Genomic DNA, 21,843 nt, shown 5'->3' with positions numbered 1-21,843 from the left:
GTAATGTCAGAAATTAATTTGATTTCCATGTGCAGTTATATATTTCTGATCACTTCTCTATTTAGGAATTGCACTCTATAAGCTGTCTTTTAAAAAGCTACTTTAGTCTGTGGCACATTTAATATGTAAAACAGATGCTTAATTCCTTAGTGGCATGTGATGGCAATGGAACAGCTTCCCCAGTTTTTCTGAGTTGTCCCTAGATGCTTACCTGGTAATGGTGATATTCCATTTCATTCCATTCCAGGTATTTGTTTGATTTTTCTAGGTTTGGTGGCATATAGTGGGGTAAAATGGGGGAAGGAGGTGATTGGTGTTTATCATTATGCCGTGGTCAGGTGCAGTCTAAACATACTAGTTCAGTGCACTTTCAAAAGGAAATGTTGTTCAGGCTTAACTGACAGTGACCTTGATGACAAGGAGGATATTCTTCTGGTCCTGGGTACCATGCTATTGGAGTTTGATGTATGATTAAGCAAGTGTCTGCAATTTAAACCATGCCAACTGGATTTGTCTGGATTTATTATTAAAACACTGGGTTCAAAATACAAAAATTCAAGAATGCACGACCTTTATCTGTGGCTAGTCTAAGCATTCCCTGCAGCCACATCTCAAGTGTTCAAAAAGGACATTTTGGTGCCAAAGCCAGTCCAAAGAAGGTAATGGAGCTGGGGAAGGGTCTGGAGCACAAGTCTTATGAGGAGTGGCTGAGAGAGCTGGAGTTTTTGAGCCCAAAGGAGAATCGGGGGAGACTCTACCACACTCTACAGCTGCCTGATAGCAGGTTGTAGCCAGGTGAGGATCAGGTCTTTTCCCAGGGAACTGGTGAGAGGACAAGGAGAAATGGCCACAAGCTATTTCAGGGAAGGTTTATGTTGGATGTAAGGCAAGATTTCTTCAGTGAAAGAGTGGTTGAGCAATGAACAGTCTGCTCAAGGAGGAGATAGAATCAGTATGCCTGGAAGTGCTCAAAACAACAACTGATGTGGGACTTGATGTAGTTCAGTTGGGATGGTGGTGTTCAGTCAAAGGTTGGATTTAATGATCTTGGAGGTTGTTTCCAACCTTTATGGTGCTATACCCAAACTAGCTTTCTTCTAGGTAGCTTAACTTCTGCTAATATCTGCAAAGGATTGTGGTTTGAAAAATGCTCAGGGAAGCAATTTTGATCCTTTGTTGAATGCCAATTGTAATGGTGGCATGAAAGTATTTGTTTGAAATGTACTGAACACTCTCATATTTAATTTTGACATTGAGTTTGTATAGCTTTGTAGGCGGTAAGTCTTGCCCTACATGATTATGCTCAGAGTTGTAATTGCAAAATACAGTTGTAGTAAGTCCTTTTCCTCAGAAATCCTATATATTAAATTAGTGCTTTCTCATATCCTAGTGGTGTCCTACCCTTAAGGGGAAGACATTACCCTAGATTTGTGGAAGCTTGCAAGAGAAAGGAACTTCGAAAGTGAGTGGGTCTGCAAAAGCTTAGAAGGTTTTATTAGTAGATTACACGCTTTGAATGAAAATCAGTGTGCTAGTCCCTGACGTGCCATATAAGCCCTCAGCAGGGGGTTTTGAACAGAAAAAAAATGTGGCTTCACAGCTATCTGGCTGCTAATGTTTGAGATATACACATTAGCACCTTCTACAGCTTGATATGTGTATTTTATACAATCTGATGCTTTCATAGAGAAGTGAATTTCCAATTGGATTTATAATCTTCCAAAGGGAACATTTTTTGGACCTCTGAGACAGTCTTGTGTTTCATTTGACTTCTAACAATCCTGTCTTCACCTGTGGTTATATATCACAGTAAAAGGTGAGTCATGCTTGAGAATGAATTTTTTTCTTTTGAATCGATACATTCCTTTTTTCCATTTTATAGTGCAAAGAAAGAATGAGACCTGTCAAGGCAGCATTGAAACAGCTTGATCGACCAGAGAAGGGCCTTTCTGAAAGAGAACAGCTGGAACATACTAGACAGTGTCTTATCAAAATTGGGGATCATATTACTGAGTGTCTAAAGGAGTACACAAATCCTGAACAAATTAAACAGTGGAGAAAGTAAGTTATTTTTTTGGGTTTTACTTGAAAAAGGGAAATCTACAATTGGTTCCTTTAAGAATAGTAGGTTTTAGTTATTTCTCCTGTTTATTTTTCCCCTTTTCTTTTATCTTTCTGCTGTTTTAAATAGGAGTCTATTAAAAGGTGATTAATCATTATTCTGACTTGTAATGGATTGACTTTAAGCATTGATGCAGAGCCCTGTATTGTAGAGCCCATCAATGTATTTGGTCCAGAGGGTGGAGACATCTCTCTCCTTAACACTGACAGCAAATGCTGGGGACTGGTCACTGTCACTGTGTTCAGTGAAAACCATTCTTACCTTTAACGATCTGGTTTTTCAACTTCAGGTCATTTTGGTTTTTTAATAATTCATGTTGAAAATACACAGTTCTAAAATTGTGTTGAATGTATGATTCCAAGTTGTAAAATTCTTTCTTTTTTTTTTAATGTACTCTAAAATGAAATTGTGTATTATGTATTAACTGTTACTTGATAACAAGTATTTGTCATAATGTACTCAGATGCACTTGAAAAGTGAGGGAAGAGTTTGCATCTATATCAGATGACAATATAAAAAGAACTAAGAAAAAAATACTGGTCTTGTATTTCATTGATATGTTCTTAATGCAATTTGACTCACTTTTGTCAGAATGTTCAGTTAATGTCTCTATGCTTGAAAATACATCCTGTGATTATATATATCAAATTCTTAAGTCTTGCATTTTCTTGAAGAATTCTGTTAGTATAATTTGCTTCTGCTGATTTTACTTCCTTTACTTGAAAATAGTAAGATGATCTGAGATACAAAAACGAGATCCGTGTCTTAGGTTTTGGTAATTTTTTTATTATTTTAAGTGGAAACTTGTAATAGAGCTGTTATTGAGAATAATGCTATGATGTTATGTGTAGATAAATAAAATTATTTTAGCTACATCTGATAAGAAGTATTGTAGTTTATATTAAGTTAGAATGGTCTCATTAGACACAGCATTGACTGGCTGCGTACTTAGTCAAACTTGTTGACAGAAATTACAATGTTTAAATAATCACAGTGAAGGAGAATCCTGCTGCTTTGTGAACCTCCACACTTCAAATATTTTTGAACACCGTTTATTCTGTAGACTTTTCTAAGCATTCCACCTGCAAATTTCACTACAAAAATCAGTATCTGTTAAAAAAACTTTGCCTGTGATCATGGAAGAAAAAGTTTTCTTCAGAATTTTGGCATCTCGACAGCAAAAAAATTGGCTCTTCTTCAGTTCCTTCAAGCACAGATTTGGCACAGGTTTATTACCCTATGACTTCTGTCCTCTTTCACATCTCTTACTTGGTTTCCAAAAGCCTTGACTACTTTCAAAAGTCTGTGGAAAATTTCTCTTGCGGATGGTTTAATTCAATAAGGTTTGTTGTGTCAAGTGTGTTATCCTGTAAGAAATTTCATGTTTGAAAGAGTTTTTACTTCCTTTAGGTACTTAAATTTTTAATTTACAGACTGGTAAACACTCAGAATTCAAACAAATTTTTAGAAGATATATATATAAACTGATAGCTATGTTTTAAATAAGCATTTCACAAAAATTTAACAATTCTTATTAGTACTATTGTCCTTGCACTTCACACTCTGAAGTACTTACAACAAATATTAAAAAGTGAAAAATTTTTAAAAGAATCAATCTTTCAAATATTTAATTTACAACTGCATAATATTTCTTGTGCAATTTGGCAATATTGTGTAGCTTATATACCATTTCTGGTTTATTGAAGTAGTGTTCAAATAATTTCAGTCAAATCCATGTTCTGCTACATAATAAAGGGCAAAGAAATTTAAAGACAACTTCTTTTTTCTTCTTCCTCAGAAATTTGTGGATTTTTGTCTCTAAGTTTACAGAATTTGATGCCAGAAAGCTGCACAAACTGTATAAACATGCAATCAAAAAACGTCAAGAGTCTCAGGTAATATTTTTAAATTGTTTTGAGATACTCAAATACATATCTTAATTATTATAATTTTTATTAGATTTAGAGGATTATGAAGAACATGGAAATACACTTCAAGTTGGTATTTGTGTTTGCAGTGTAAGAGTCTCTTTTGATAGGATATTTTTCTAATGTATTCAAATGAACTTTGGGATTTACTAGTAAGTACATTTACCAGTGTACTTGTCTTTTTTAGCAACACAACGATCAGAATATTAGCGGTCATGTGAATACACATGTAATTAGAAATCCAGGTAAGAAACTTTCAAGTATATTCTTGTGTTAAATACCTTAAGCATTCATGTTTATTTCATTTCACATATCTTCTGGTTCTGTTTTCCACATGGTTAAGTAGCACAGTAGTAGACTAATTCGAAAACCTTCACTAATTTGCTCTTGAAATCCAGCAGAGCGCAGAGTGAAGCTGGTACTTACCAGATTATTTGAGCATCCTTTAGAAAAAAACAATTTTTGTGTTAAATTTTGGAGAGGGCAAGAGGTCTACTTAAAACCTGTGAACTTATCAGAAATTCTGAGACTGTCGCTGTCACAGTTATCACTATGATGAAAGAAAGCAGTTCATTAGTCAGTCACAGTCTGACAGGGGCTGTCACAGCTGTTAGTTACAGGGGCTGTCTTTTATTGTTGTCAGTAACACTGATTTTTTTCCCCACATGTTCCCACACCTGCCTTTTTGTATGTAGTGCTTCATTTAATCTTGTGTTACTGAACCTCCAAGTATATTGTCATGGACTTAAAATCAACAATAACAAATTTTAGGAATACCACTGAAATTTTTTTGCTAACAAGGTGTTTCTTTAAACTATTACTCATACTAAGTCTATCCCTTCTTAGAGAGGAAGTTGCTGCCATTCTATCTAAAATTGCTCTACTGAAGGTACCCTCTACTCACTGCCCATTTGGACACTCAGCTCCATAGGCTGAATGGAGAGGTTGAGAAGTCCTATGCATCTACATTCTAGCTTGATTTCCTCTTAAATCTGAGATTTTCTTCAATTCACTGGCATTAGTGCATTTGATTTTCAGCTATTTAGATCTTCTTTCTTTTAAATTATGTCCATTTCCTACTGGTTTACAGCTGACAGATAGAAGTGCTGTTTGAATTAGGTGAAGTAAAAATGTTATGGTATTTCCTTTTAACCTCTGCTTTATTAAACAGATGTGGAAAGACTGAAGGAGAATACAAACCATGATGACAGTAGCAGGGACAGCTATTCCTCTGATAGACATCTGTCACAATACCACGATCATCATAAGGACAGGCATCAGGGAGATGCTTACAAGAAAAATGACTCCAGGAAAAGGCCTTATTCAGCCTTCAGCAATGGAAAAGATCACAGAGACTGGGATCAGTACAAACAAGACAGCAGGTGAGTTTCTTTAGCAATTTTGAAATCTGGTCAGAATTCCCTTTGTGTTTTTGTAGTTATGCTTGTAGGAAGCGCCAAACAATCTTTTCTGAGTAACACAAAATTGCAACAATTATCTTTCTCTAATGCAGTTCTGTCAGTTTTACATAATTGTGGCTCTTGATGTGTTACCAGTAGCAAATACAAATAAGTTCTTGTTTTTTAGGTACTACAGTGATAGTAAACATAGGAAGTTAGATGACTACAGGAGCAGAGACCACAGGTCAAGCCTGGAAGGGAGTCTAAAAGACAGCCGGGTTCATTTGGATCACCGTTCCCATTCAGACCACAGGATACATTCAGATCACCGTTCCTCTTCCGAGTACAGCCATCATAAATCTCCCAGAGATTATAGGTACCACTCCGACTGGCAAATGGACCACAGAGCTTCAGGTAGTGGCCCAAGGTCACCCCTGGATCAGAGGTCTCCTTATGGTTCAAGATCTCCCCTTGGTCACAGATCTCCATTTGAACATTCATCAGATCACAAAAGTACACCTGAATATACATGGAGTAGCCGGAAAACATAACAAAGACTGATATTTTCTGGACCTTCTTTTAGCCATATACAGTAAATTAACACAGTAATTGCCTTACATGACTTGAAAGATACAGATGGGATATTCTCTCAGTAGCAGTATTGTTACTTCTTTCCAGGATGCAAGGTCTATTATCCCAACAGAAGAAAAATATTTTTGTATTTAAAGTTTATGCTGCACTGTGCTGCAAATGCTGTGGCACTTTTTTTTAAGAAATGGAAGATGTTTACTTTTACAGGGACCTCGACACTGCCCATTTCAGACTGGATCTTAGTATAACACTCTTCATGTCAAAGTGGTTTGAGGCTGATAATGTTTTAAGTTATGTTTGTAAATGAACTTTTAAACACTGACCTGTGCTCATATTTCAGGAGGGAATGGGGAAAATATTTTTTTTCTTAGTAAAGAATTCTCAAGGACTTTGTTCACTTTCCAAAGCTACTTGTTTACATTGTACACTGCGACCACCTTGCCGCTTTTCATCACAAGCTTGAATATTTAAATTCTGTACCTATAACTGTAAAATAGTCAGGATTTCTCCTGTTTGTGATCAGTTACAATGCCTTTTTACAAAACAAACAAAAAAAATAAAAGCAAACCACAAACTAATGGCTGTAAATTGTTGTAAATTTATTAAATGAGCTTTCCCCCCCCCCCAGCCTTTTTTTGGCTGTTCCTTTCCCCAAGAACTCAGGACTTCTTGTCACAGTTATGAAACAAAATCAGTGTACATACATGTTTCAATAAAAGATTTTGATGGAGTCACTGTTCAGAATGTAAAAATGGGGAAAGGAAACTATTGCATTTAGTGCTCCCTTTTTTTGATACTTTAGACACGTGTTTTGTTTTGTGGTTTTGGGGGGTTTTTTGTTTGTTTTGTTTGCTTTTGTTGGTTTTGGTTTTTTGTTGTTGGGGTGGGTTTGTTTTGGTGGGGCTTTTTTTTTTTTTTTTTTTGGGGGGGTGGGTTCTTTTTTCTGTATTAAGCTGTCAGTGTTGTGATTGTTTGTAATGAAATGGTAAGAAATATCTTGCTAAACTGTGCTCTGGAAAGCTTTTCAGGTGCATTGGTTTTAAAGGAGGTGTGTCAAATACCTGAACAGTTCAGTATCCAAATCAATCAAAATTAATTGTAAATTCATATGTTCCCTCTTCAACATGGGCAATAATGTCAAATGTGCTATGCAGGTAGTTAATATTTTAGAAGATTTGAATTATGACTTTATTGACAGAATTGTTACAATGCACACTGATTGTACATAGATAACTTCTATCTGACAAATTAAATTTAAACTAAAAGGACATGTGGGTCTTGTAGTTTTCTGCTGTGTTTTTCTATACTGTGTTACTGTTGCCCAGGTTTACCATAAAAACATTAAAAGTACTGAATTTTATTCCTGGTGATAAATAGAGAAGGTACCTAGCCTGGCATCAGGTGGCAGGAGCTGCATCTGCTGCTGCAGTTTTTCTCTGCTCCTGCAATATAGAGTATTTTTTCCAATTAAGCAGGTTTGTATGGAAGCATTTCCATAGAAGCACAATCTGTCCACAGAGTATGTCTAAGGACCTTACTATAGGCACAGTTGCTGCACATTAAGTAGTTGCTGCTCATTTAGTGTAGGCTCGGACTTGGTTAATTAATGCTGCTTCATTTCTTAACTTTTCATCTTGACAGGAGCTGAGGGGCTTGAGTGGTTCTGCTTTTCAAGCTTAATTGTTGAACAGTGTTGTAGGCAGCAGAGTCTGATAAGGTTGTTCATGGGTACCATGCACATTCCACTTCAAGGGTGGAAACATAGAAGTCAGAACATCTCCAGACATGGACACAATTCTTCCTGGCTAGGAAGCACACAGTTGCATCCTATAGCATAGACAGGGCATACCCATGGAGTCTGGTTTTCCATCAGTGTGGCTGGGATACAACATTGTGGCTTCACACGACATGGTTGGTCTGTACATTTTCACCGAAGGTCCCTCAGGTCTCTGAACTACTTGATGGCTTTGATGATGTCAATCTTTGGGAATTAGTCTCCTTATGCTTTGTAATTAAAACTTTTACTCAGTCATATTTACAGATCACATTTCCAATAGTTTAATTTTTCCCCTCTGCTTTCCATTACATTTTAAGTATTTGAAGTTTGATGATGGAAATAATCTTCATCGTGGGTAATGGCTCTTACGCTGTATCTTACTTTTCAATTCCATATCCTCTGCAAATGATCCTTTTATCATTCAGTCTAAATGTAGATTTGATCTTCTTTTGCTCATTTTTAATGAAAAGTCTTCAAGGAGTGTGTCCAGTTCTGAAGCATCCATCAGATACTAATGTTGCCTGTCTGTTAAAGATTTTGGGAAGAATTCTGAAGACTGCAAGTCCTCATGTGGCTATTGATAAAGGCTTAGGTGTTTCGTCTACCATGCATGGAAGTCTAAGACTTCCATCTTAATCCAGTTACGTGTTTCTATCTACCATTACCAGTACTACCCAAAAAAGAGTAGATTGTTGTTAAGTGTGAAAAAGCATATTAAAAACCACATTACTGCTCTTAAAGTTTTAGGGTCAGAGAAATGCATTTTCTGGTTGCTGTTAGAGAAATGCATATTCTGGTTGCTGTTAGTTGTCAAGGGTGATGATGTGGTCATAATTTACCTGATCACAGTTGCTCTATGTTTTCCCCTATTCTGATCCTCCATGCATATGTCATGGTGTCTGATCAGCATGCAGACAGTTGCTGGTTTCTGTGAGTCTTTCACCACAATCAACAGGAATTGCAAAAGACTCGGGCACCACTCACTGAAGGATTGGCAGTTCCTGCGATGTTAACATGACACTCCTATGAAAGGAGTGTGCCCTGACCTCCCTTTGAGACACCCACTTCCTAGGATAAGTATCTTTGATGCCCTTTTGAAGCTTGATTGCTTGTTTTGTCCCTGTGAGATAGTTTGTCATCCACAGACATATCTTGTGAGTTTCAAAGCCCTAACTGGGTAGCTGCAGGGCTCCACTTAAAATATAAAGTCTCAGGGAAGTACTCTGGTAGCAAAGCAGTTTTAAGGAGTTGTTTCCATCTCCAGTGTTGCGCCTAGTGTTGTGTTCAGTGACAATAGCTCTTCTTGGTAGGAAATTACCTCACCATTACTTAGGAATTACAGGAATCAATGTAGACAATTTCTTGTTTCTGTTAGAGAGAGTAAATGATGTTAAAATCGTAATATCTGGTATGAGTTATCCATTTGTATCAAACAAGGTTTGTTTTACTGAACTGTGTTGGGACAGGTGTGTGCTGGCATTTTGTCATCATTCTTTCAACAAACTAGTGTGGCTGCAGCTGAAATTTCAGTTTTGTTCTTAAAATTTTATGCTGAGTCTTTTATTTGTGAAACAGTCCAGAAGCAGTAGCTAAGGAACACAATTTTGTGGGGTGCTGATAGAAGCAGAATGAAGAGAAGGGTCATGGAATTAGTTGTTTGTTTCTTAAGCTTTTATTTTCCTCTCTATTCCATTTACTTATCTTAAGATAAAAGTGGAGAACACCTGAGTAAGGTAAGTACCTTCTGGTCCACTTATCCTTAAACTCCTATGGTGTATTTGGATATGTCCAACACAAAACCAATATTTCTAGCATGTATTTTCTAGGCCCATAGCCCTACCAATTTTTTGGTAATTTTTTTTGTATTTTTAAAGCTCTTAAGAAATGAAAAATTTGTCATAAAAGCTAAAATTTAGTGATTATTGTTAATTTGCATAAAATGTAAGAATTGCTGTTTAATTGTCCTGATTAAAAGAAAATAACTATTTCTGAACCTTGCATAACAAAATAATTCTGATTTGTTAATTATTTTGGCATCTTCATAAACCTATTCAAAAACTACTGTTGAGATTGAGGCATTACCACAGTTGATCCCATGTTTGCACTAACAAAAAGAAGGGCTTTGCTGGAAGGCTGACAGTCTTAGCTGTGTTAGGATGCCTGTGAGGGAGTCAGGTGAGTGCATGTTTCTTGTATGCCAGATAGGTGACTGTGAAGGAAATGGTGCCCCAGGGTGCTGCAAGTCCCTTTGATGCCTGCTATTCAAACTTGAAGTGTCCAAACCCGGCCTGATAATGAGTGAACCTATTTTTATACCCCAAATTCCCACCCTACTACTTCACCCTCAGTGTTTCTTGAAGACTTTGGGAATCGCAGCTGCAAGACTTCTGAGACATTTTGACATATAAACTTTAGATCTATATTCTAGTTCAAGAACTAAGACTGAAGCCTGAATAACACACTTGAACATTACACATTATTTATTTCACACAGGTTTTTCATGAGACAAGTTTGTCTTCTCTGAAAATAAACACACAGTTATCATGGCAGAAAATCATGTGACACTGATCCCATGAGAGAAAATAATCAGAGAGCTTTTATTTCTGCAGTACTCTTAGACATCCATTGTGTTTTATTTGCAACTAGTATTTGCTGCAGTAACTGAAGCGTTTGGAAAGTAATCTCATTCATCACTTAAAATTAGCTACCAGATTTGGGTTTCCCTAATTCTAGCATTGATAAGTGGCTACCTGTATTGTATAGACCAAATATACTTGACACTTTGACATTCTTTTTAATCACTAAGAAGCACAGCAAACTTCAAAGCTTTGATTTGTGTAAGCATACTAGCTCATCATTTTTTTCCAGTCTTGGAACTGTGAAAAGTAGTCAATGACTGAGAAATGTCTTAGTTTGAAAGACAGGTGTCCACTAGGGAAGGCAGAAGCTTTGAAATGGAGAATGTAAACTCTCTCCCTCCAAATTATAATTTTGAAATTAAGGGGCTGTCATGGTTTGACACTGGCACAATGCCAGTGCACCATGAAAATATACTTCCCTGGTGTTTGCTGTCAGATGTGACCAGGAAATAAGCAAAGCAGGCCTCTACCTTAGAAAAAAAAAGTTTATTAACTAAACTACAAAAGAAAAAAAACCACACACACACACACACACCTGGAAAATGAAAACTCCACAAAAAGATTTCCTCCTCCCCCCACCACATTTCCAATACATCTTCCAAATTTCAAGTCTCCATCCATCACCCTGTAAATACTCAATTTCAGTCCATCAAGAGGAGAGGAGTCCTTCTTGGGGCCATGGTGACCTCTTCCTTGCATGCCCAGTGCTCTCACCACTGGACATGGAACAGAGCTGCTTCAAGGGTTATCCTTTTAAGGGTGCTTTGACCAGTTCCAAAAAAAGCACAGTTTTCTCTCACTCTCGGGACCTCTTGTCCCCCCCATACTTGTCTACCCCCCTGGGGCGGGGGTCTCCAAAACTGAACCCTCTCAGTTCTGAGCCATCGCCTCCCCCCTGGATGCAGCCTCTGTGTCGCGAGGAAGCATGGTTCTGTCCATGGCTGTACCAAAAAGAGTCCAGCAACCAGCTACTCCATCATCTCTTTCCAGCCTCTTCTTTACTGTCCCAGCCTCACTCACTGCTCCGACTGTCATTCTCTTGCCCATTTCCTCTTTATCATCCACTCCATCTCCCCTCCGGGAAAGGTCCAAATGCTCTGTGAGGTCTTCATTGTCCAGAAAGGGGTTAACAAACTTCTGCACGCGGCCAGGCTCCTTCCCTGCTGCACTCCCCCCTTCCCCCTCCTTCTCCACAGGCCGATATCACTTCAAGGCCACAGGCCCGTACTGGCTCTCTCTCTCTCATCTTCTAGCTGGGGCGGGGGGGGGAGGGGGGGGGCTGCCCAAATCTTCTCGGGGCCTCTCTCCCTCTGTCTTTCCTGGGGGGGGGGCTGCCCAACACCTCCTGGTGCCCCCCACCACCCTTCCATCTTGAGGGGTCAGGCCTACCTCTGCCGGGCCGCAGGTTTCCTCTTCCCCGCCCAGCTCGAAGCCGGGCAGGGGAGGCCTGGCCTCTTTGCTGGCCGGAAATCAAAGAGAGAGCTCCCACGGGAGTGCTCTGCTTCTAACCCCTGTGTTCTCAGAGGCGCATCCACCCTCAGTGGCCAAGCCTGGTGTCAGTTTAGAATCTGAACACCTATTGGCCTCTGGCCACTCCATTCCCAGAAAACTTGTTTCCTGTAAACCCACGACAGGGGCTCTCGGGCAAAGATATGAAGATAGTGTTATAAATGATCAATCAAAAAGCCAATTTATCAAAAATGTGAAAAGATTTTTTTTTTCTTTTTCCGTGACAAAAATACAGTCCTCAAAATCACCACAGCCAAAGAGACAGTGTCGAGCCCGGGATCGGCACTGAGTGAACCTAGATCCGACCTCTATTGCATGAGCTCTACCCCCGTTCACGTGCACTGCTTTTTGCAGGGCTGTTTTATACAGTTTTTCATGCCTGAGGCAGAGGAGTCCCAGTTTCTTTTGTAACTCTGCATATTCAAGACTATTTCTTTCACTGTGCAGAGCTGGAAAATCACTGTTTCCTGGTCGATAGCCAGTGTTAATCACATCCGGGGAAGTCACGTATTCAGATGTATCTTTCTGGCAACTCCTGCTATCTCACTCGGGATAGCAGTGATCATTGCGCTGGGCACGTCTATTCATAAGTTAACTGAGTATTGTTCTCCTGCTGCCTCCAGGAATCTCAGAATTCAAGTAGATGTCTGTCTTTGGGTTGCTTGTGGTCAGAGACTCGTTTGGATTTCATAATCTTATAATTCTCTCTATAAGCATGGATTATTTCATAACATATATTACAATAGGAATAATAGTTCTTTACTAGTATGTGTAACAAGGCAAACAAACAACAAACAGAACCAGGAACCCCGTGACAGCCTTCTCGGCCGAGATGGGAAGGGATGGAGGAGCGGCTTTGTTTCATTAAACCCTGCAGCAGTAAATTCTTAGCGCCCCTGCAGGACTCTCAGGTGCACCAGGCTGGAAAACAACAGAAATGAGCAAAAAAATCCCAGAGTGGTGGACGGGATGTATCAGAAGCTCGGTGGCGGTAGCTGGAACTGCAGGACGTTCTGGCAGGGCAGAAGGGTGCGAGTTACAGCATGGGGAAACCGAGAGCAGTACAGAAGAAACAGCGAGGACAGGGGAGCGGCCTGCCGGCTCTGAGCAGGGCCGGGAGAGGTGAAGCTCAGGATTCCTGAGACACGCGAGCAGATGGTAATTGGTCCCTCAGGGCTGAACTCTAGCAGTGCCAGTGAATTCTCCCCACAGTAAGTGACAGCCTGACCGTCCTTCTCTGGATGCCAAAGAATGATAGGGAGCAGCTGGCCCAGCCCCTCTCTTTTACCTGCCTCTATTCTCTAAGAGTCTCTCCAAGAGAAACTCCTCGAAAAAAAAGTAGTCAGATGCCACACTCTTCTCCTGACTTCAGCTACTTCTTTTGTATTTAAGTACCCATAAGTACCCAGTAATTATTTTCCTAGCAACTTACTGGAAAAAATTCTATAAGTAAAAGAAAAAAGAAACCCAACCCCCAACAACATAAAACTACCATGGCACCAACTACCCATAATAAAGTTGTTACATGTCCACAACCTTAAATGTCCTTTAGTCTTTTTTTCTGGAACTTACCGTTCCATCTCTTTTTAGTACTGCTTGCAAAGTAGTTGTTAATATGAGAGCTTTCTAGTTTAAATTTTAACTGAATTTCACTTGGGATTATTGTAGATGAGTTAATGAGATGATTGGCTCTCACAATTAAGGGGTAAACATTGCTCATGTTCAGAGTATGTTAAGAGAAGTTTTCTAGATGCGTAGTTATGTTACCTGCAATATGTCCTCTCCTCCCCACATTGTTATCACAGGTTGGCCTTGGTAGTTCGGGCACTTGGGGAGGGTTGGCTTGTTACTACAGTAACACCTGACCTCCAATCAAGATGTAAGAAAGTGATCTCCACCACTGGACTGACAAGGAGGGGCTAGAGTTATAAAAAGAGGGGCTAGAGTTATAAAAGGAGGGGCTAGAGTTATAAAAGGAGCATCCATTTTGAAGAGGTGCATGTGGCTGGTAGTCACAGCGGCTGCCAGAGCTGTAGTTTTCCCTTATTTAGCCCTTTTTGTTGTAGTTTTCGTTAAAGTTTTAATAAATTTTTTAAAAAGTGAGCAGTCATTTCTCATAGGAGGGTTGATGATATTCCTTCTGTAATTAAATCTGCAGGTGAAACCTCTATCCAGAATACAATAAGCAGGAGCTCAGTTTTGAAACACCTAGACTACAAAATTGTAATTCTACCTCACAGAACTCTATTACAGCTATAAAATCTGGAAGGGTAAGGTTTAACTAATTTTTTTTCCTTGTCATGTAAGAAAACAGGGCTGGAGAACTACTTTCCAAGTGTTCAATAAGTCATGTCAAATTCCAAATAAACACATCTGAAGAGTTAGGTTGGAGTTATGCATTAACCATAATGCTGCAGGGAAACATGCACAGGAATATGCACCATGAGCTTTAATGAAAAAGAAAAAGCAAATGAAGCCCAACACTCTCTAGTTTGATGTTTTAAAACTATTCTTTCTTTTAAATGACTCTGCTAATGACTGAAGAAAGGTGAACTACCACAACAAATCATCTTCTAGCATGTTCTGGACAAGTTTTTAAAATACAGCTTTCATCTGATGTGTTACCTTTGACAGTGCAGCATTTTGTTTTAATAAAATTTCGTTTTAATTAAATGAATACATTGTAATTGAATGGACTTTATCTTTGGTGTAGTATGTGGCAGAGATAATTCATGCTATTAATGTATAAAATATTGTAAGATCCAAACTATATCTTTTGACCATCCTGGCCAGGAGCAGTGTCTTATTCATATACATCTAGTCCCTGGACTTCGTTGAGATAACATCGGGTTTTTTAACGTAAGAATAGAAGCTTCCAGGGCGATAATTACTGGCTTCCCGGGTCGATGGGTCTACCCAAGAGTGATTATCGCCTCGACGATTGCATCGGATGCCTGACGATGATTGATGATTGATGGTGCCACCCTGACGCATGTGAATGCTGACTTCCCCAGAGTCTTCTGACAACATCCAGACACCTGGACTGAATCTTTGTCTACCTCTGCACATGTAAAGCCATGGTTATGCATGTGAAGAGACACAGAGAACATTTGGTCGTCTCTGCCTCGGGCAGAATAAACTGTATAAAAACTCTCTGTGCGAGGCAGCATTTGTGAACAGGGGGAGACTCTGACATTCGGAGGTCAGATCCGTGTGTTCACCCAGTGCCGATCCCGGGCTTGAATGCTGACCCTTGGCTGTGGTGGTTTCGATGACCGAAGTTTGGTCTCACAGACTAATTAATAAATCTTTGTTAATCTTTGATTTTCTTATAAGTTTGGCTCTTGATTTGATCATTTATAACAATCTAGTGAAAACCTGTTGTGATTTGATATTGGGGTTCGGGACTCCCCTTCCCACCCGGAAGGCGCCCCACTGATTTCAGCAGTCTGAGGGGGATTGGAGTCCGAAAAACCAATCAAATTCACAAGAACTGAAACCAGAGACACAGCCAAGGGGGATAAAAACGGGCCCAATTCTCGGCAACTCAGTGCGATCGAGAAAGGTCTCTGAGCCCGAGGGTTTTTTTTTCACTCAGAAAAATCAATGTGCACGAAGAAATCCACATGGGAAAAGGAACTGTAAGTATCATGTGGTTGAGTGAGGCGTGACCGAATGTGTGTGTGAGATGTGACTCTCTCATGAAGCGAGTGCAGACCCCACGATCGCATTTCCACCATCCCACAAGGGACATGGTCAGTCAAGGGGGAAGTGGAATGTTTTGCTTCACGTACACGAGACCCCAGGCTCACGGGGAGTCTAGGGGGAAAATCAGTCACGGTTGGGGTCAGGAGGGGGAAGAGACGATCCTAGAAAATTCTAGGAGCCTGTCTGCCTTCTGATCCTGAGGAAACAGGTAAAAATCAGTCTAAAAAGTCAGCAGAATGGTTCTCTGCTCGACTGAGTCAGACTGGTGGCTTTCACGAGCCCAAGAAACCGACACTGGACAAAGAAATGGGACCCGCAGCAGATGTCCCAGCGAAAGGAGACAAAGCAAGAAAAATCATAGAAGTCCTTGAAAAAATGGGGTTGGGAAAAAGTAAACTCTAGACAAAATCCCAGGAAAAACCTCCCCAGGGTCCTGGGAAAGTTCTACCAGAGATCCCAAGAGATAGTCCGCTGGGATGGGTGTTAGAACATTGGGATGAAAGCCCGAGGAGAGTGGGGAAGTCCAAGGAGAAAATGGTCCATTTTTGCATGGAAAAATGGGGAGGGAAGGAGATTGGAAAATACGTGGTGTGGCTGATTTTCAGCACGTTTGAAGCTTGGATTTGCGCGTCTTTGTACGATCACGTGTTCAATTGCAGCCTGCAGGATTCTGAAGTAATTGAGTATGCCGAAATATGGAAATACGCTTGTACGAGTCTATACCTGATACGAGCTCTCCAGCATGCGGCAAAAGTGGGAAAGGAATGGGAACTGCTGGAAAATCTTCCACCCCCTTACCTTGTGTCTCTGCAATAACCCAAACCTGTGCATGCACAAGCAGTGCCTGAGATGCCTCCCGATGCAAGGGTTCAGCAGGCTTAGGCAATGGTGCCGCCACCCCTGCCAGAGCAGGCAGCTGCATCCACCTTCCCACATGGCCAAGCAGCGGTGGGGCAACCGCTGCCGCAGGTTTCTCCCAAAACCGAGGAGAGACAGGTAACTGTCTCCAGGGACGCCTCTCCCCCTGCCCATCGGACGAGGCGGCAGACAAGGAGGGTGACCACGGGGGACAGTGGGGATGAAGAAGAGAAGCTCGGCATCTTCCCTTTATGGGAAGTGCCAACGGCTCCAGGGGTGATTGGGTTTGTACATACCCCAATCGACATGAGTGACATAAGGGCGTTCAAGAAAGAGATGGGAAAATTGATGGGTGATCCTTTGGGGGCAGCAGAAAGGTTGGATGAGTTTTTGGGAACCAACATATACACCTATGAGGATCTCCAAGCAATTCTAAGATTGCTGTTTAACAACGAGGAAAGAGACACGATCAGGCAAGCCACAATCAAAGATTGGGAAAAGAGAAACCCTAATAGGGGAGGCAGGGAAGAAAGGTGGCGCCAAGTCAGAAACCATCTTGGGAAGCCCGGACGGAGAAGGGGAGGCAGAAAATGATAAATCTGAGAAATATGGTCATTCAGGGTATCCGGGAGGTGGTACCGAAGGGACAAAACATGAGCAAGGTACTCCGAGAGTGCCAGGGGAAAGATAAGACCCTCACGGAATGGCTGGAGAGACTCCACAAGGGTCTGAGAATGTATTCAGGAACGGACCCCGACTCTCCAGTGGGGATGGTGTTGTTGAAAACACAGTTTGTGGCAAAATCTTGGGAAGATATTCAGAAAAAGCTATAAAAGATATATGGGTGGCAAGAACAGGGGTTGCAGGAACTGCTTCGGGAAGCTCAGAAAGTCTACATGAGATGGGATGAAGAGAAACAGAAGATTCAGGCCAAGGTTTTGGTGGTTGCAGTAAGGGAAGCACAAAAGCAGGAGCAAGGTAAGGACACGGCAAAAAAGTGTGCCAGCGAAGAAACAGGGTTCTTCACAGGGAAAGGGTTTGAGTGAACAAAGGCAGGATTTTGAGTGCTATTACTGCAAACAAAAGTGGCATATTCAAAGGAATTGTCTCAACAGAGCCAAGGACCAGGCAATGTTTCAGGAAGATTAGGGGTGTCAGGGGCTTCTCAGTTTGGGGTCCGGAACACCAAGGGAGCCCTTGATAAAATTAAAAGTGGGAGCCCACAGGGAGGAGATGTGGTTTATGGTAGACTTGGGGGCAGAGTGGACAGCAGTGCAAGAAATGCCAATGGGGTGCTCTCTGAGCAATGATTCCATGATGGTAACTGGAGCAAAGGGGGAAGCTTTTGAGGTTCCATTCATAAAAGATGTAGAAATAAAGCGGAAAATAAAAAATGCAAAGGAAATATATTGTTGATAAGGGATGCTGATTTCAATTTGCTGGGGCAGGACATGATGGTTGCTCTGGAAATTGGGTTGGCAGTGGAAAAATCCCAGCTCAAGGTGAGAATGTACAAACTCACTGTACAAGACGAGGAAAAGATAGACCCGAGGGTGTGGTATGTTCAGGGGGAGGCCGGGAGTCTGGACATAGAGCCGATTCAAGTTGAGATTGAGAGACCGGAAGACCCAATACAGGTCAAACAATATCCCATCTCCATGGAAGGGAGAAGGGGTTTGAAGCCAGTGATTGATGAATTAATAAAGAAAGGCACACTGGAGCCGTGCATGTCTCGACGCAACACCCCAATTCTGGCAGTGAGAAAAATAGATGGCAGCTTCAGGCTGGTGCAGGACTTAAGGGCTGTGAATTGGAGAACTAAGACTTTGTTCCCCATGGTTTCAAATCCTTCCACTTTGCTGAATAACATTTCTCCCGAGGACACTTGGTACAGTGTGATTGACTTAAAAGACTCTTTCTGGACCTGTCCTCTAGCTGAGAACAGCCAAGATTACTTCGTGTTTCAGTGGGAAGACCCGGAGATGAACAGAAGGCAGTAGCTCAGGTGGACTTTGTTGCCTCAGGGCTTTCTGGACCCTCCGAATTTATTCAGGCAGGCACTTGAACAGGTTTTAAGTCATTTTGTACCAACAGAGGGGACAAAATTGCTACAGTATGTAGATGATTTGTTGGTTGCAGGGCCAAGGGAGGAGATTGTAAGGACAAGCACAATCAAGCTTTTGAACCTTTTGGGGGAAAAGGGGTTGAAAGTGTCAAAGTCGAAGTTGCAATTCACAGAGCCCGAGGTCAGGTACTTTGGACATTGGTTCACCAAGGGCAAAAAGAAACTGAACCCAGAGAGGGTGGCAGGGATTATTGCCTGCAGACAAAAAGGGAGGTTAGACAGCTTTTGGGATTGTTGGGATATTGCTGGCAGGGGATTGAAGGGTACAGTGAAAAGGTGAAGTTTCTATATGAGAAACTCACCACGGACCAGATCAAATGGACAAAGTGTCATGGTTTGACTCTGGCACAATGCCAGTGCCCCCATGAAAAAAATACTTTTTCCCTGGTGTCGGCTGTGAGGTGTGACTAGGAATAAGCAGCCTACTTAGGAATAGAGGGAAAATAAGTTTATTAACTAAACTACAAAAGAAAAGGACACACACACACACACACATACACATGGGAAATGAAAACTTCACAAAAGCATTCCCTCCTCCCCCTACCAGATTCTCCCAATACATCTCCCAAATTCTCATCTTCCATTTCATCACCAAAACTTTCAAACAATCAATCAATCCTCAGTTCATCAAGAGGAGAAGTCCTTCTTGGGCCATGGTGACCTCTTCCTTTTCATGTCCAGTGCTCTCACCACATGAACATGGACCAGAGCTGCTTCGAGGGTTGTCCTTTTTAAGGGTGCTTTGTCTCCTTCCCAAAAAGGGCACAGTCTCACCTTCGGGACGTCTTGTCGCCCTCATATTTCTCTGCCCCCTGGGCCCTGGGGGTCTCCAACACTGAACCCTCTCAGTCCCGAGCCTTGGACTCCCCCTGGATGCAGCCTCTGTGTCAGAAGGAAGCACGGTTCTGTCCATGACTGTACCAAAAAGCGTCCAGCAACAGCCACTCCTCATCTCCTGCCATCTAGGGTTCTCTCACAACCCTGCATCACACCACACTTGCCCATTTCCTGCTCCAGAAAAGGTCAATACTCTGCAAGATTTTCATTGTCCAAACAGGGGTTAAAAACTTCTACAAGCGGCCAGGCTCCTTCTCCACTGCAACCCCCCCTTCCCCCTCCTTCTCCACAGGCCGACATCAGCTTCAAGCTTCAAGGCCACAGTCCCACCGAGCGCTGGCTTCTCTCCCTCTCGTATCCCGGGGTGGGGGGAAGGTGGGGGGGGCCTGCCCAAATCCTCTCAGGGCTTCTCTCCTGGAAGGGCTGCCCAATACCTCCTGGTGCCCCCATCACCCTTCCATCTTGAGGGCCTCTTCACCTCCCCTCTCTGTCCAAAGCCCGGCCTACCTCACCCAGCACATGGCTTCCCCTCCCCTGCGCAGCAGCAGCAGCTGGACGGGGGAGAGATATGAACTCTTTCCCCACCGGAACTCAAAGAGGAAGCTCCCAGGGGACAGCTCTGCTTTTAACCCCTGTGTTCTCAGAGGCGTATCCAATACCTCAGTGGCCAAGCCTGGTGCCAGTTTCAGAATCTGAACACCTATTGGCCTCTGGCCACTCCATTCCCAGAAAATCTATTTCCTGTAAACCTACAACACAAAGACAGACAAAGAGGAATTTAGGGGAGTCAAGGAGGCCCTCACAGCAGCACCAGTGCTGAGTCTCTCTCATGTGAGAAAACCCTTTCAGTTGTTTGTGTATGTGAGCAGTCACACGGCACATGGGGTGTTGACGCAGGACTGGGCGGGGATCAGGAAACTTGTAGGTTACGTGTCCCAGCTTTTAGACCCAGTCAGCAGGGGCTGGCCCACCTGCTTGCAGGTGATTGTAGCTGTAGCATTGCTGGTGGAGGAAGTGAAGAAAGTAACCTGTAGCGCACCTTAGGTAGTATTTGCACCGTACAAAGTGCAGGACATACTACAGCAGAAAGCAGACAAATGGCTCACTGATGCAAGGTTGTTAAAGTATGAGGCCATTTTGATTCACTCTCGGGACTTGGAACTGAGAACAACGACTGCACAGAACCCTGCGCAGTTTCTGTTTGGGGAAGCTTCAGAGGAATTCCCAATTGCATGGAGGTGGTTGAATTGCAAACCAAAATCAGGGAGGATTTAGAGGAGGAGGAACTGGACGAGGGGGAAAAGTGGTTTGTGGATGGATCAAGCAGAGTGGTCAAGGGAAAAAGGAAATCAGAATACGCAGTCGTGGATGGGAAAACAGGAAAGGTGATTGAAGCGGGCCCCCTGAGTGTGAGTTGGTCGGCACAAGCATGCAAACTGTACACAGTTCTGAGGACACTGAAGGAGCTGAAAGGGAAAAAGGGAACAATTGTTACAGATTCAAGGTATGCCTTTGGGGTGGTTCACATGTTTGGGAAAATTTGGGAGGAAAGGGGACTGATCAACATAAGGGGAAAGGGACTGATGCACGGAGAATTAATCCGGCAAATCTTAGAAGCTCTAAGGGGGCCGGAGGAAATTGCAGTGGTCCATGTAAAGGGACACCAAGCAGGAATTCAGTTCCGGACCAGGGGGAACAACTTGGAAGACCAAGAGGCCAAAACCGTGGCGTTGATGATGGTGGGTACCCGAGAGATTGAAGGGGCTGAGGTCCCTGACGATGCTCCTCAACCCTCCCAAAAGGAGATTGAATGTTATGAGAAGATCAGGGGAGAATTGAAAGAAGGTAAGTGGAGATTACCTGATGGGAGAGAACTAATTTCCAGAGGTTTTACCAGAAGGATTTTGCGACAATTGCACCAGCGAACACACTGAGGGGTACAGGCCCTGGCAGAACTATTTTTGAAATTTTTCGGGTGCAAGGGAATTTACGAATTGGCCAAGCAAGAGGTACAAGGGTGCCTGATTTGTCAGAAAGTTAACAAATCAAGAGCAAAACAGGCTGCCCTGGGGAGCCGCTCCACTGTGTACCGACCATTTGAAAGAACTGAAGTTAATTTCACATTGTTGCCAAAAGTAGGGAGGTTCAAATTTGTGCTTGTAATTGTGGACAAATTGACTCATTGTGGGAGGCCTTTCCCAGCTCGGAGGCAATGGCTCAGACAGTGACCAGAAAATTACTGGAAGAAATTGTACCCCGATATGGGGTGGTGAATTGCATTGATTCAGATCAAGGGACACATTTCACATCAAAGGTTATTAAGCAGATAGCTGATGCACTAGGCATCCG

The 21,843-nt window shown here is 42.1% G+C and overlaps 1 protein-coding gene across 5 annotated transcripts in view; it reads left to right on the top strand.

Annotated features, from left to right (window-relative positions):
• The window catches only part of CHD1 (chromodomain helicase DNA binding protein 1), a 56,408-nt gene extending 49,470 nt beyond the window's left edge, over window positions 1-6,938 (top strand). For 3 of the 5 annotated variants that reach the window (XM_030968056.1, XM_030968060.1, XM_030968058.1), the window contains 5 exons: window positions 1,883-2,061; window positions 3,921-4,017; window positions 4,238-4,295; window positions 5,222-5,432; window positions 5,638-6,001. In XM_030968056.1, coding sequence (XP_030823916.1) covers window positions 1,883-2,061; window positions 3,921-4,017; window positions 4,238-4,295; window positions 5,222-5,432; window positions 5,638-6,001 — 909 coding nt within the window. Of the gene's footprint in view, window positions 1-1,882; window positions 2,062-3,920; window positions 4,018-4,237; window positions 4,296-5,221; window positions 5,433-5,637 lie in introns of all 5 variants that reach the window. The other 2 variants (XM_030968057.1, XM_030968059.1) reach the window with 1 other exon arrangement.
• Window positions 6,939-21,843: the final 14,905 nt, after the last annotated feature.

The sequence above is a fragment of the Camarhynchus parvulus genome, chromosome Z (assembly GCF_901933205.1).
Source record: "Camarhynchus parvulus chromosome Z, STF_HiC, whole genome shotgun sequence".
Lineage (NCBI taxonomy): Eukaryota > Metazoa > Chordata > Aves > Passeriformes > Thraupidae > Camarhynchus > Camarhynchus parvulus.
Note: the sequence above shows the minus strand (reverse complement) of the source record. Positions and strands in the feature narration are given on the sequence as shown.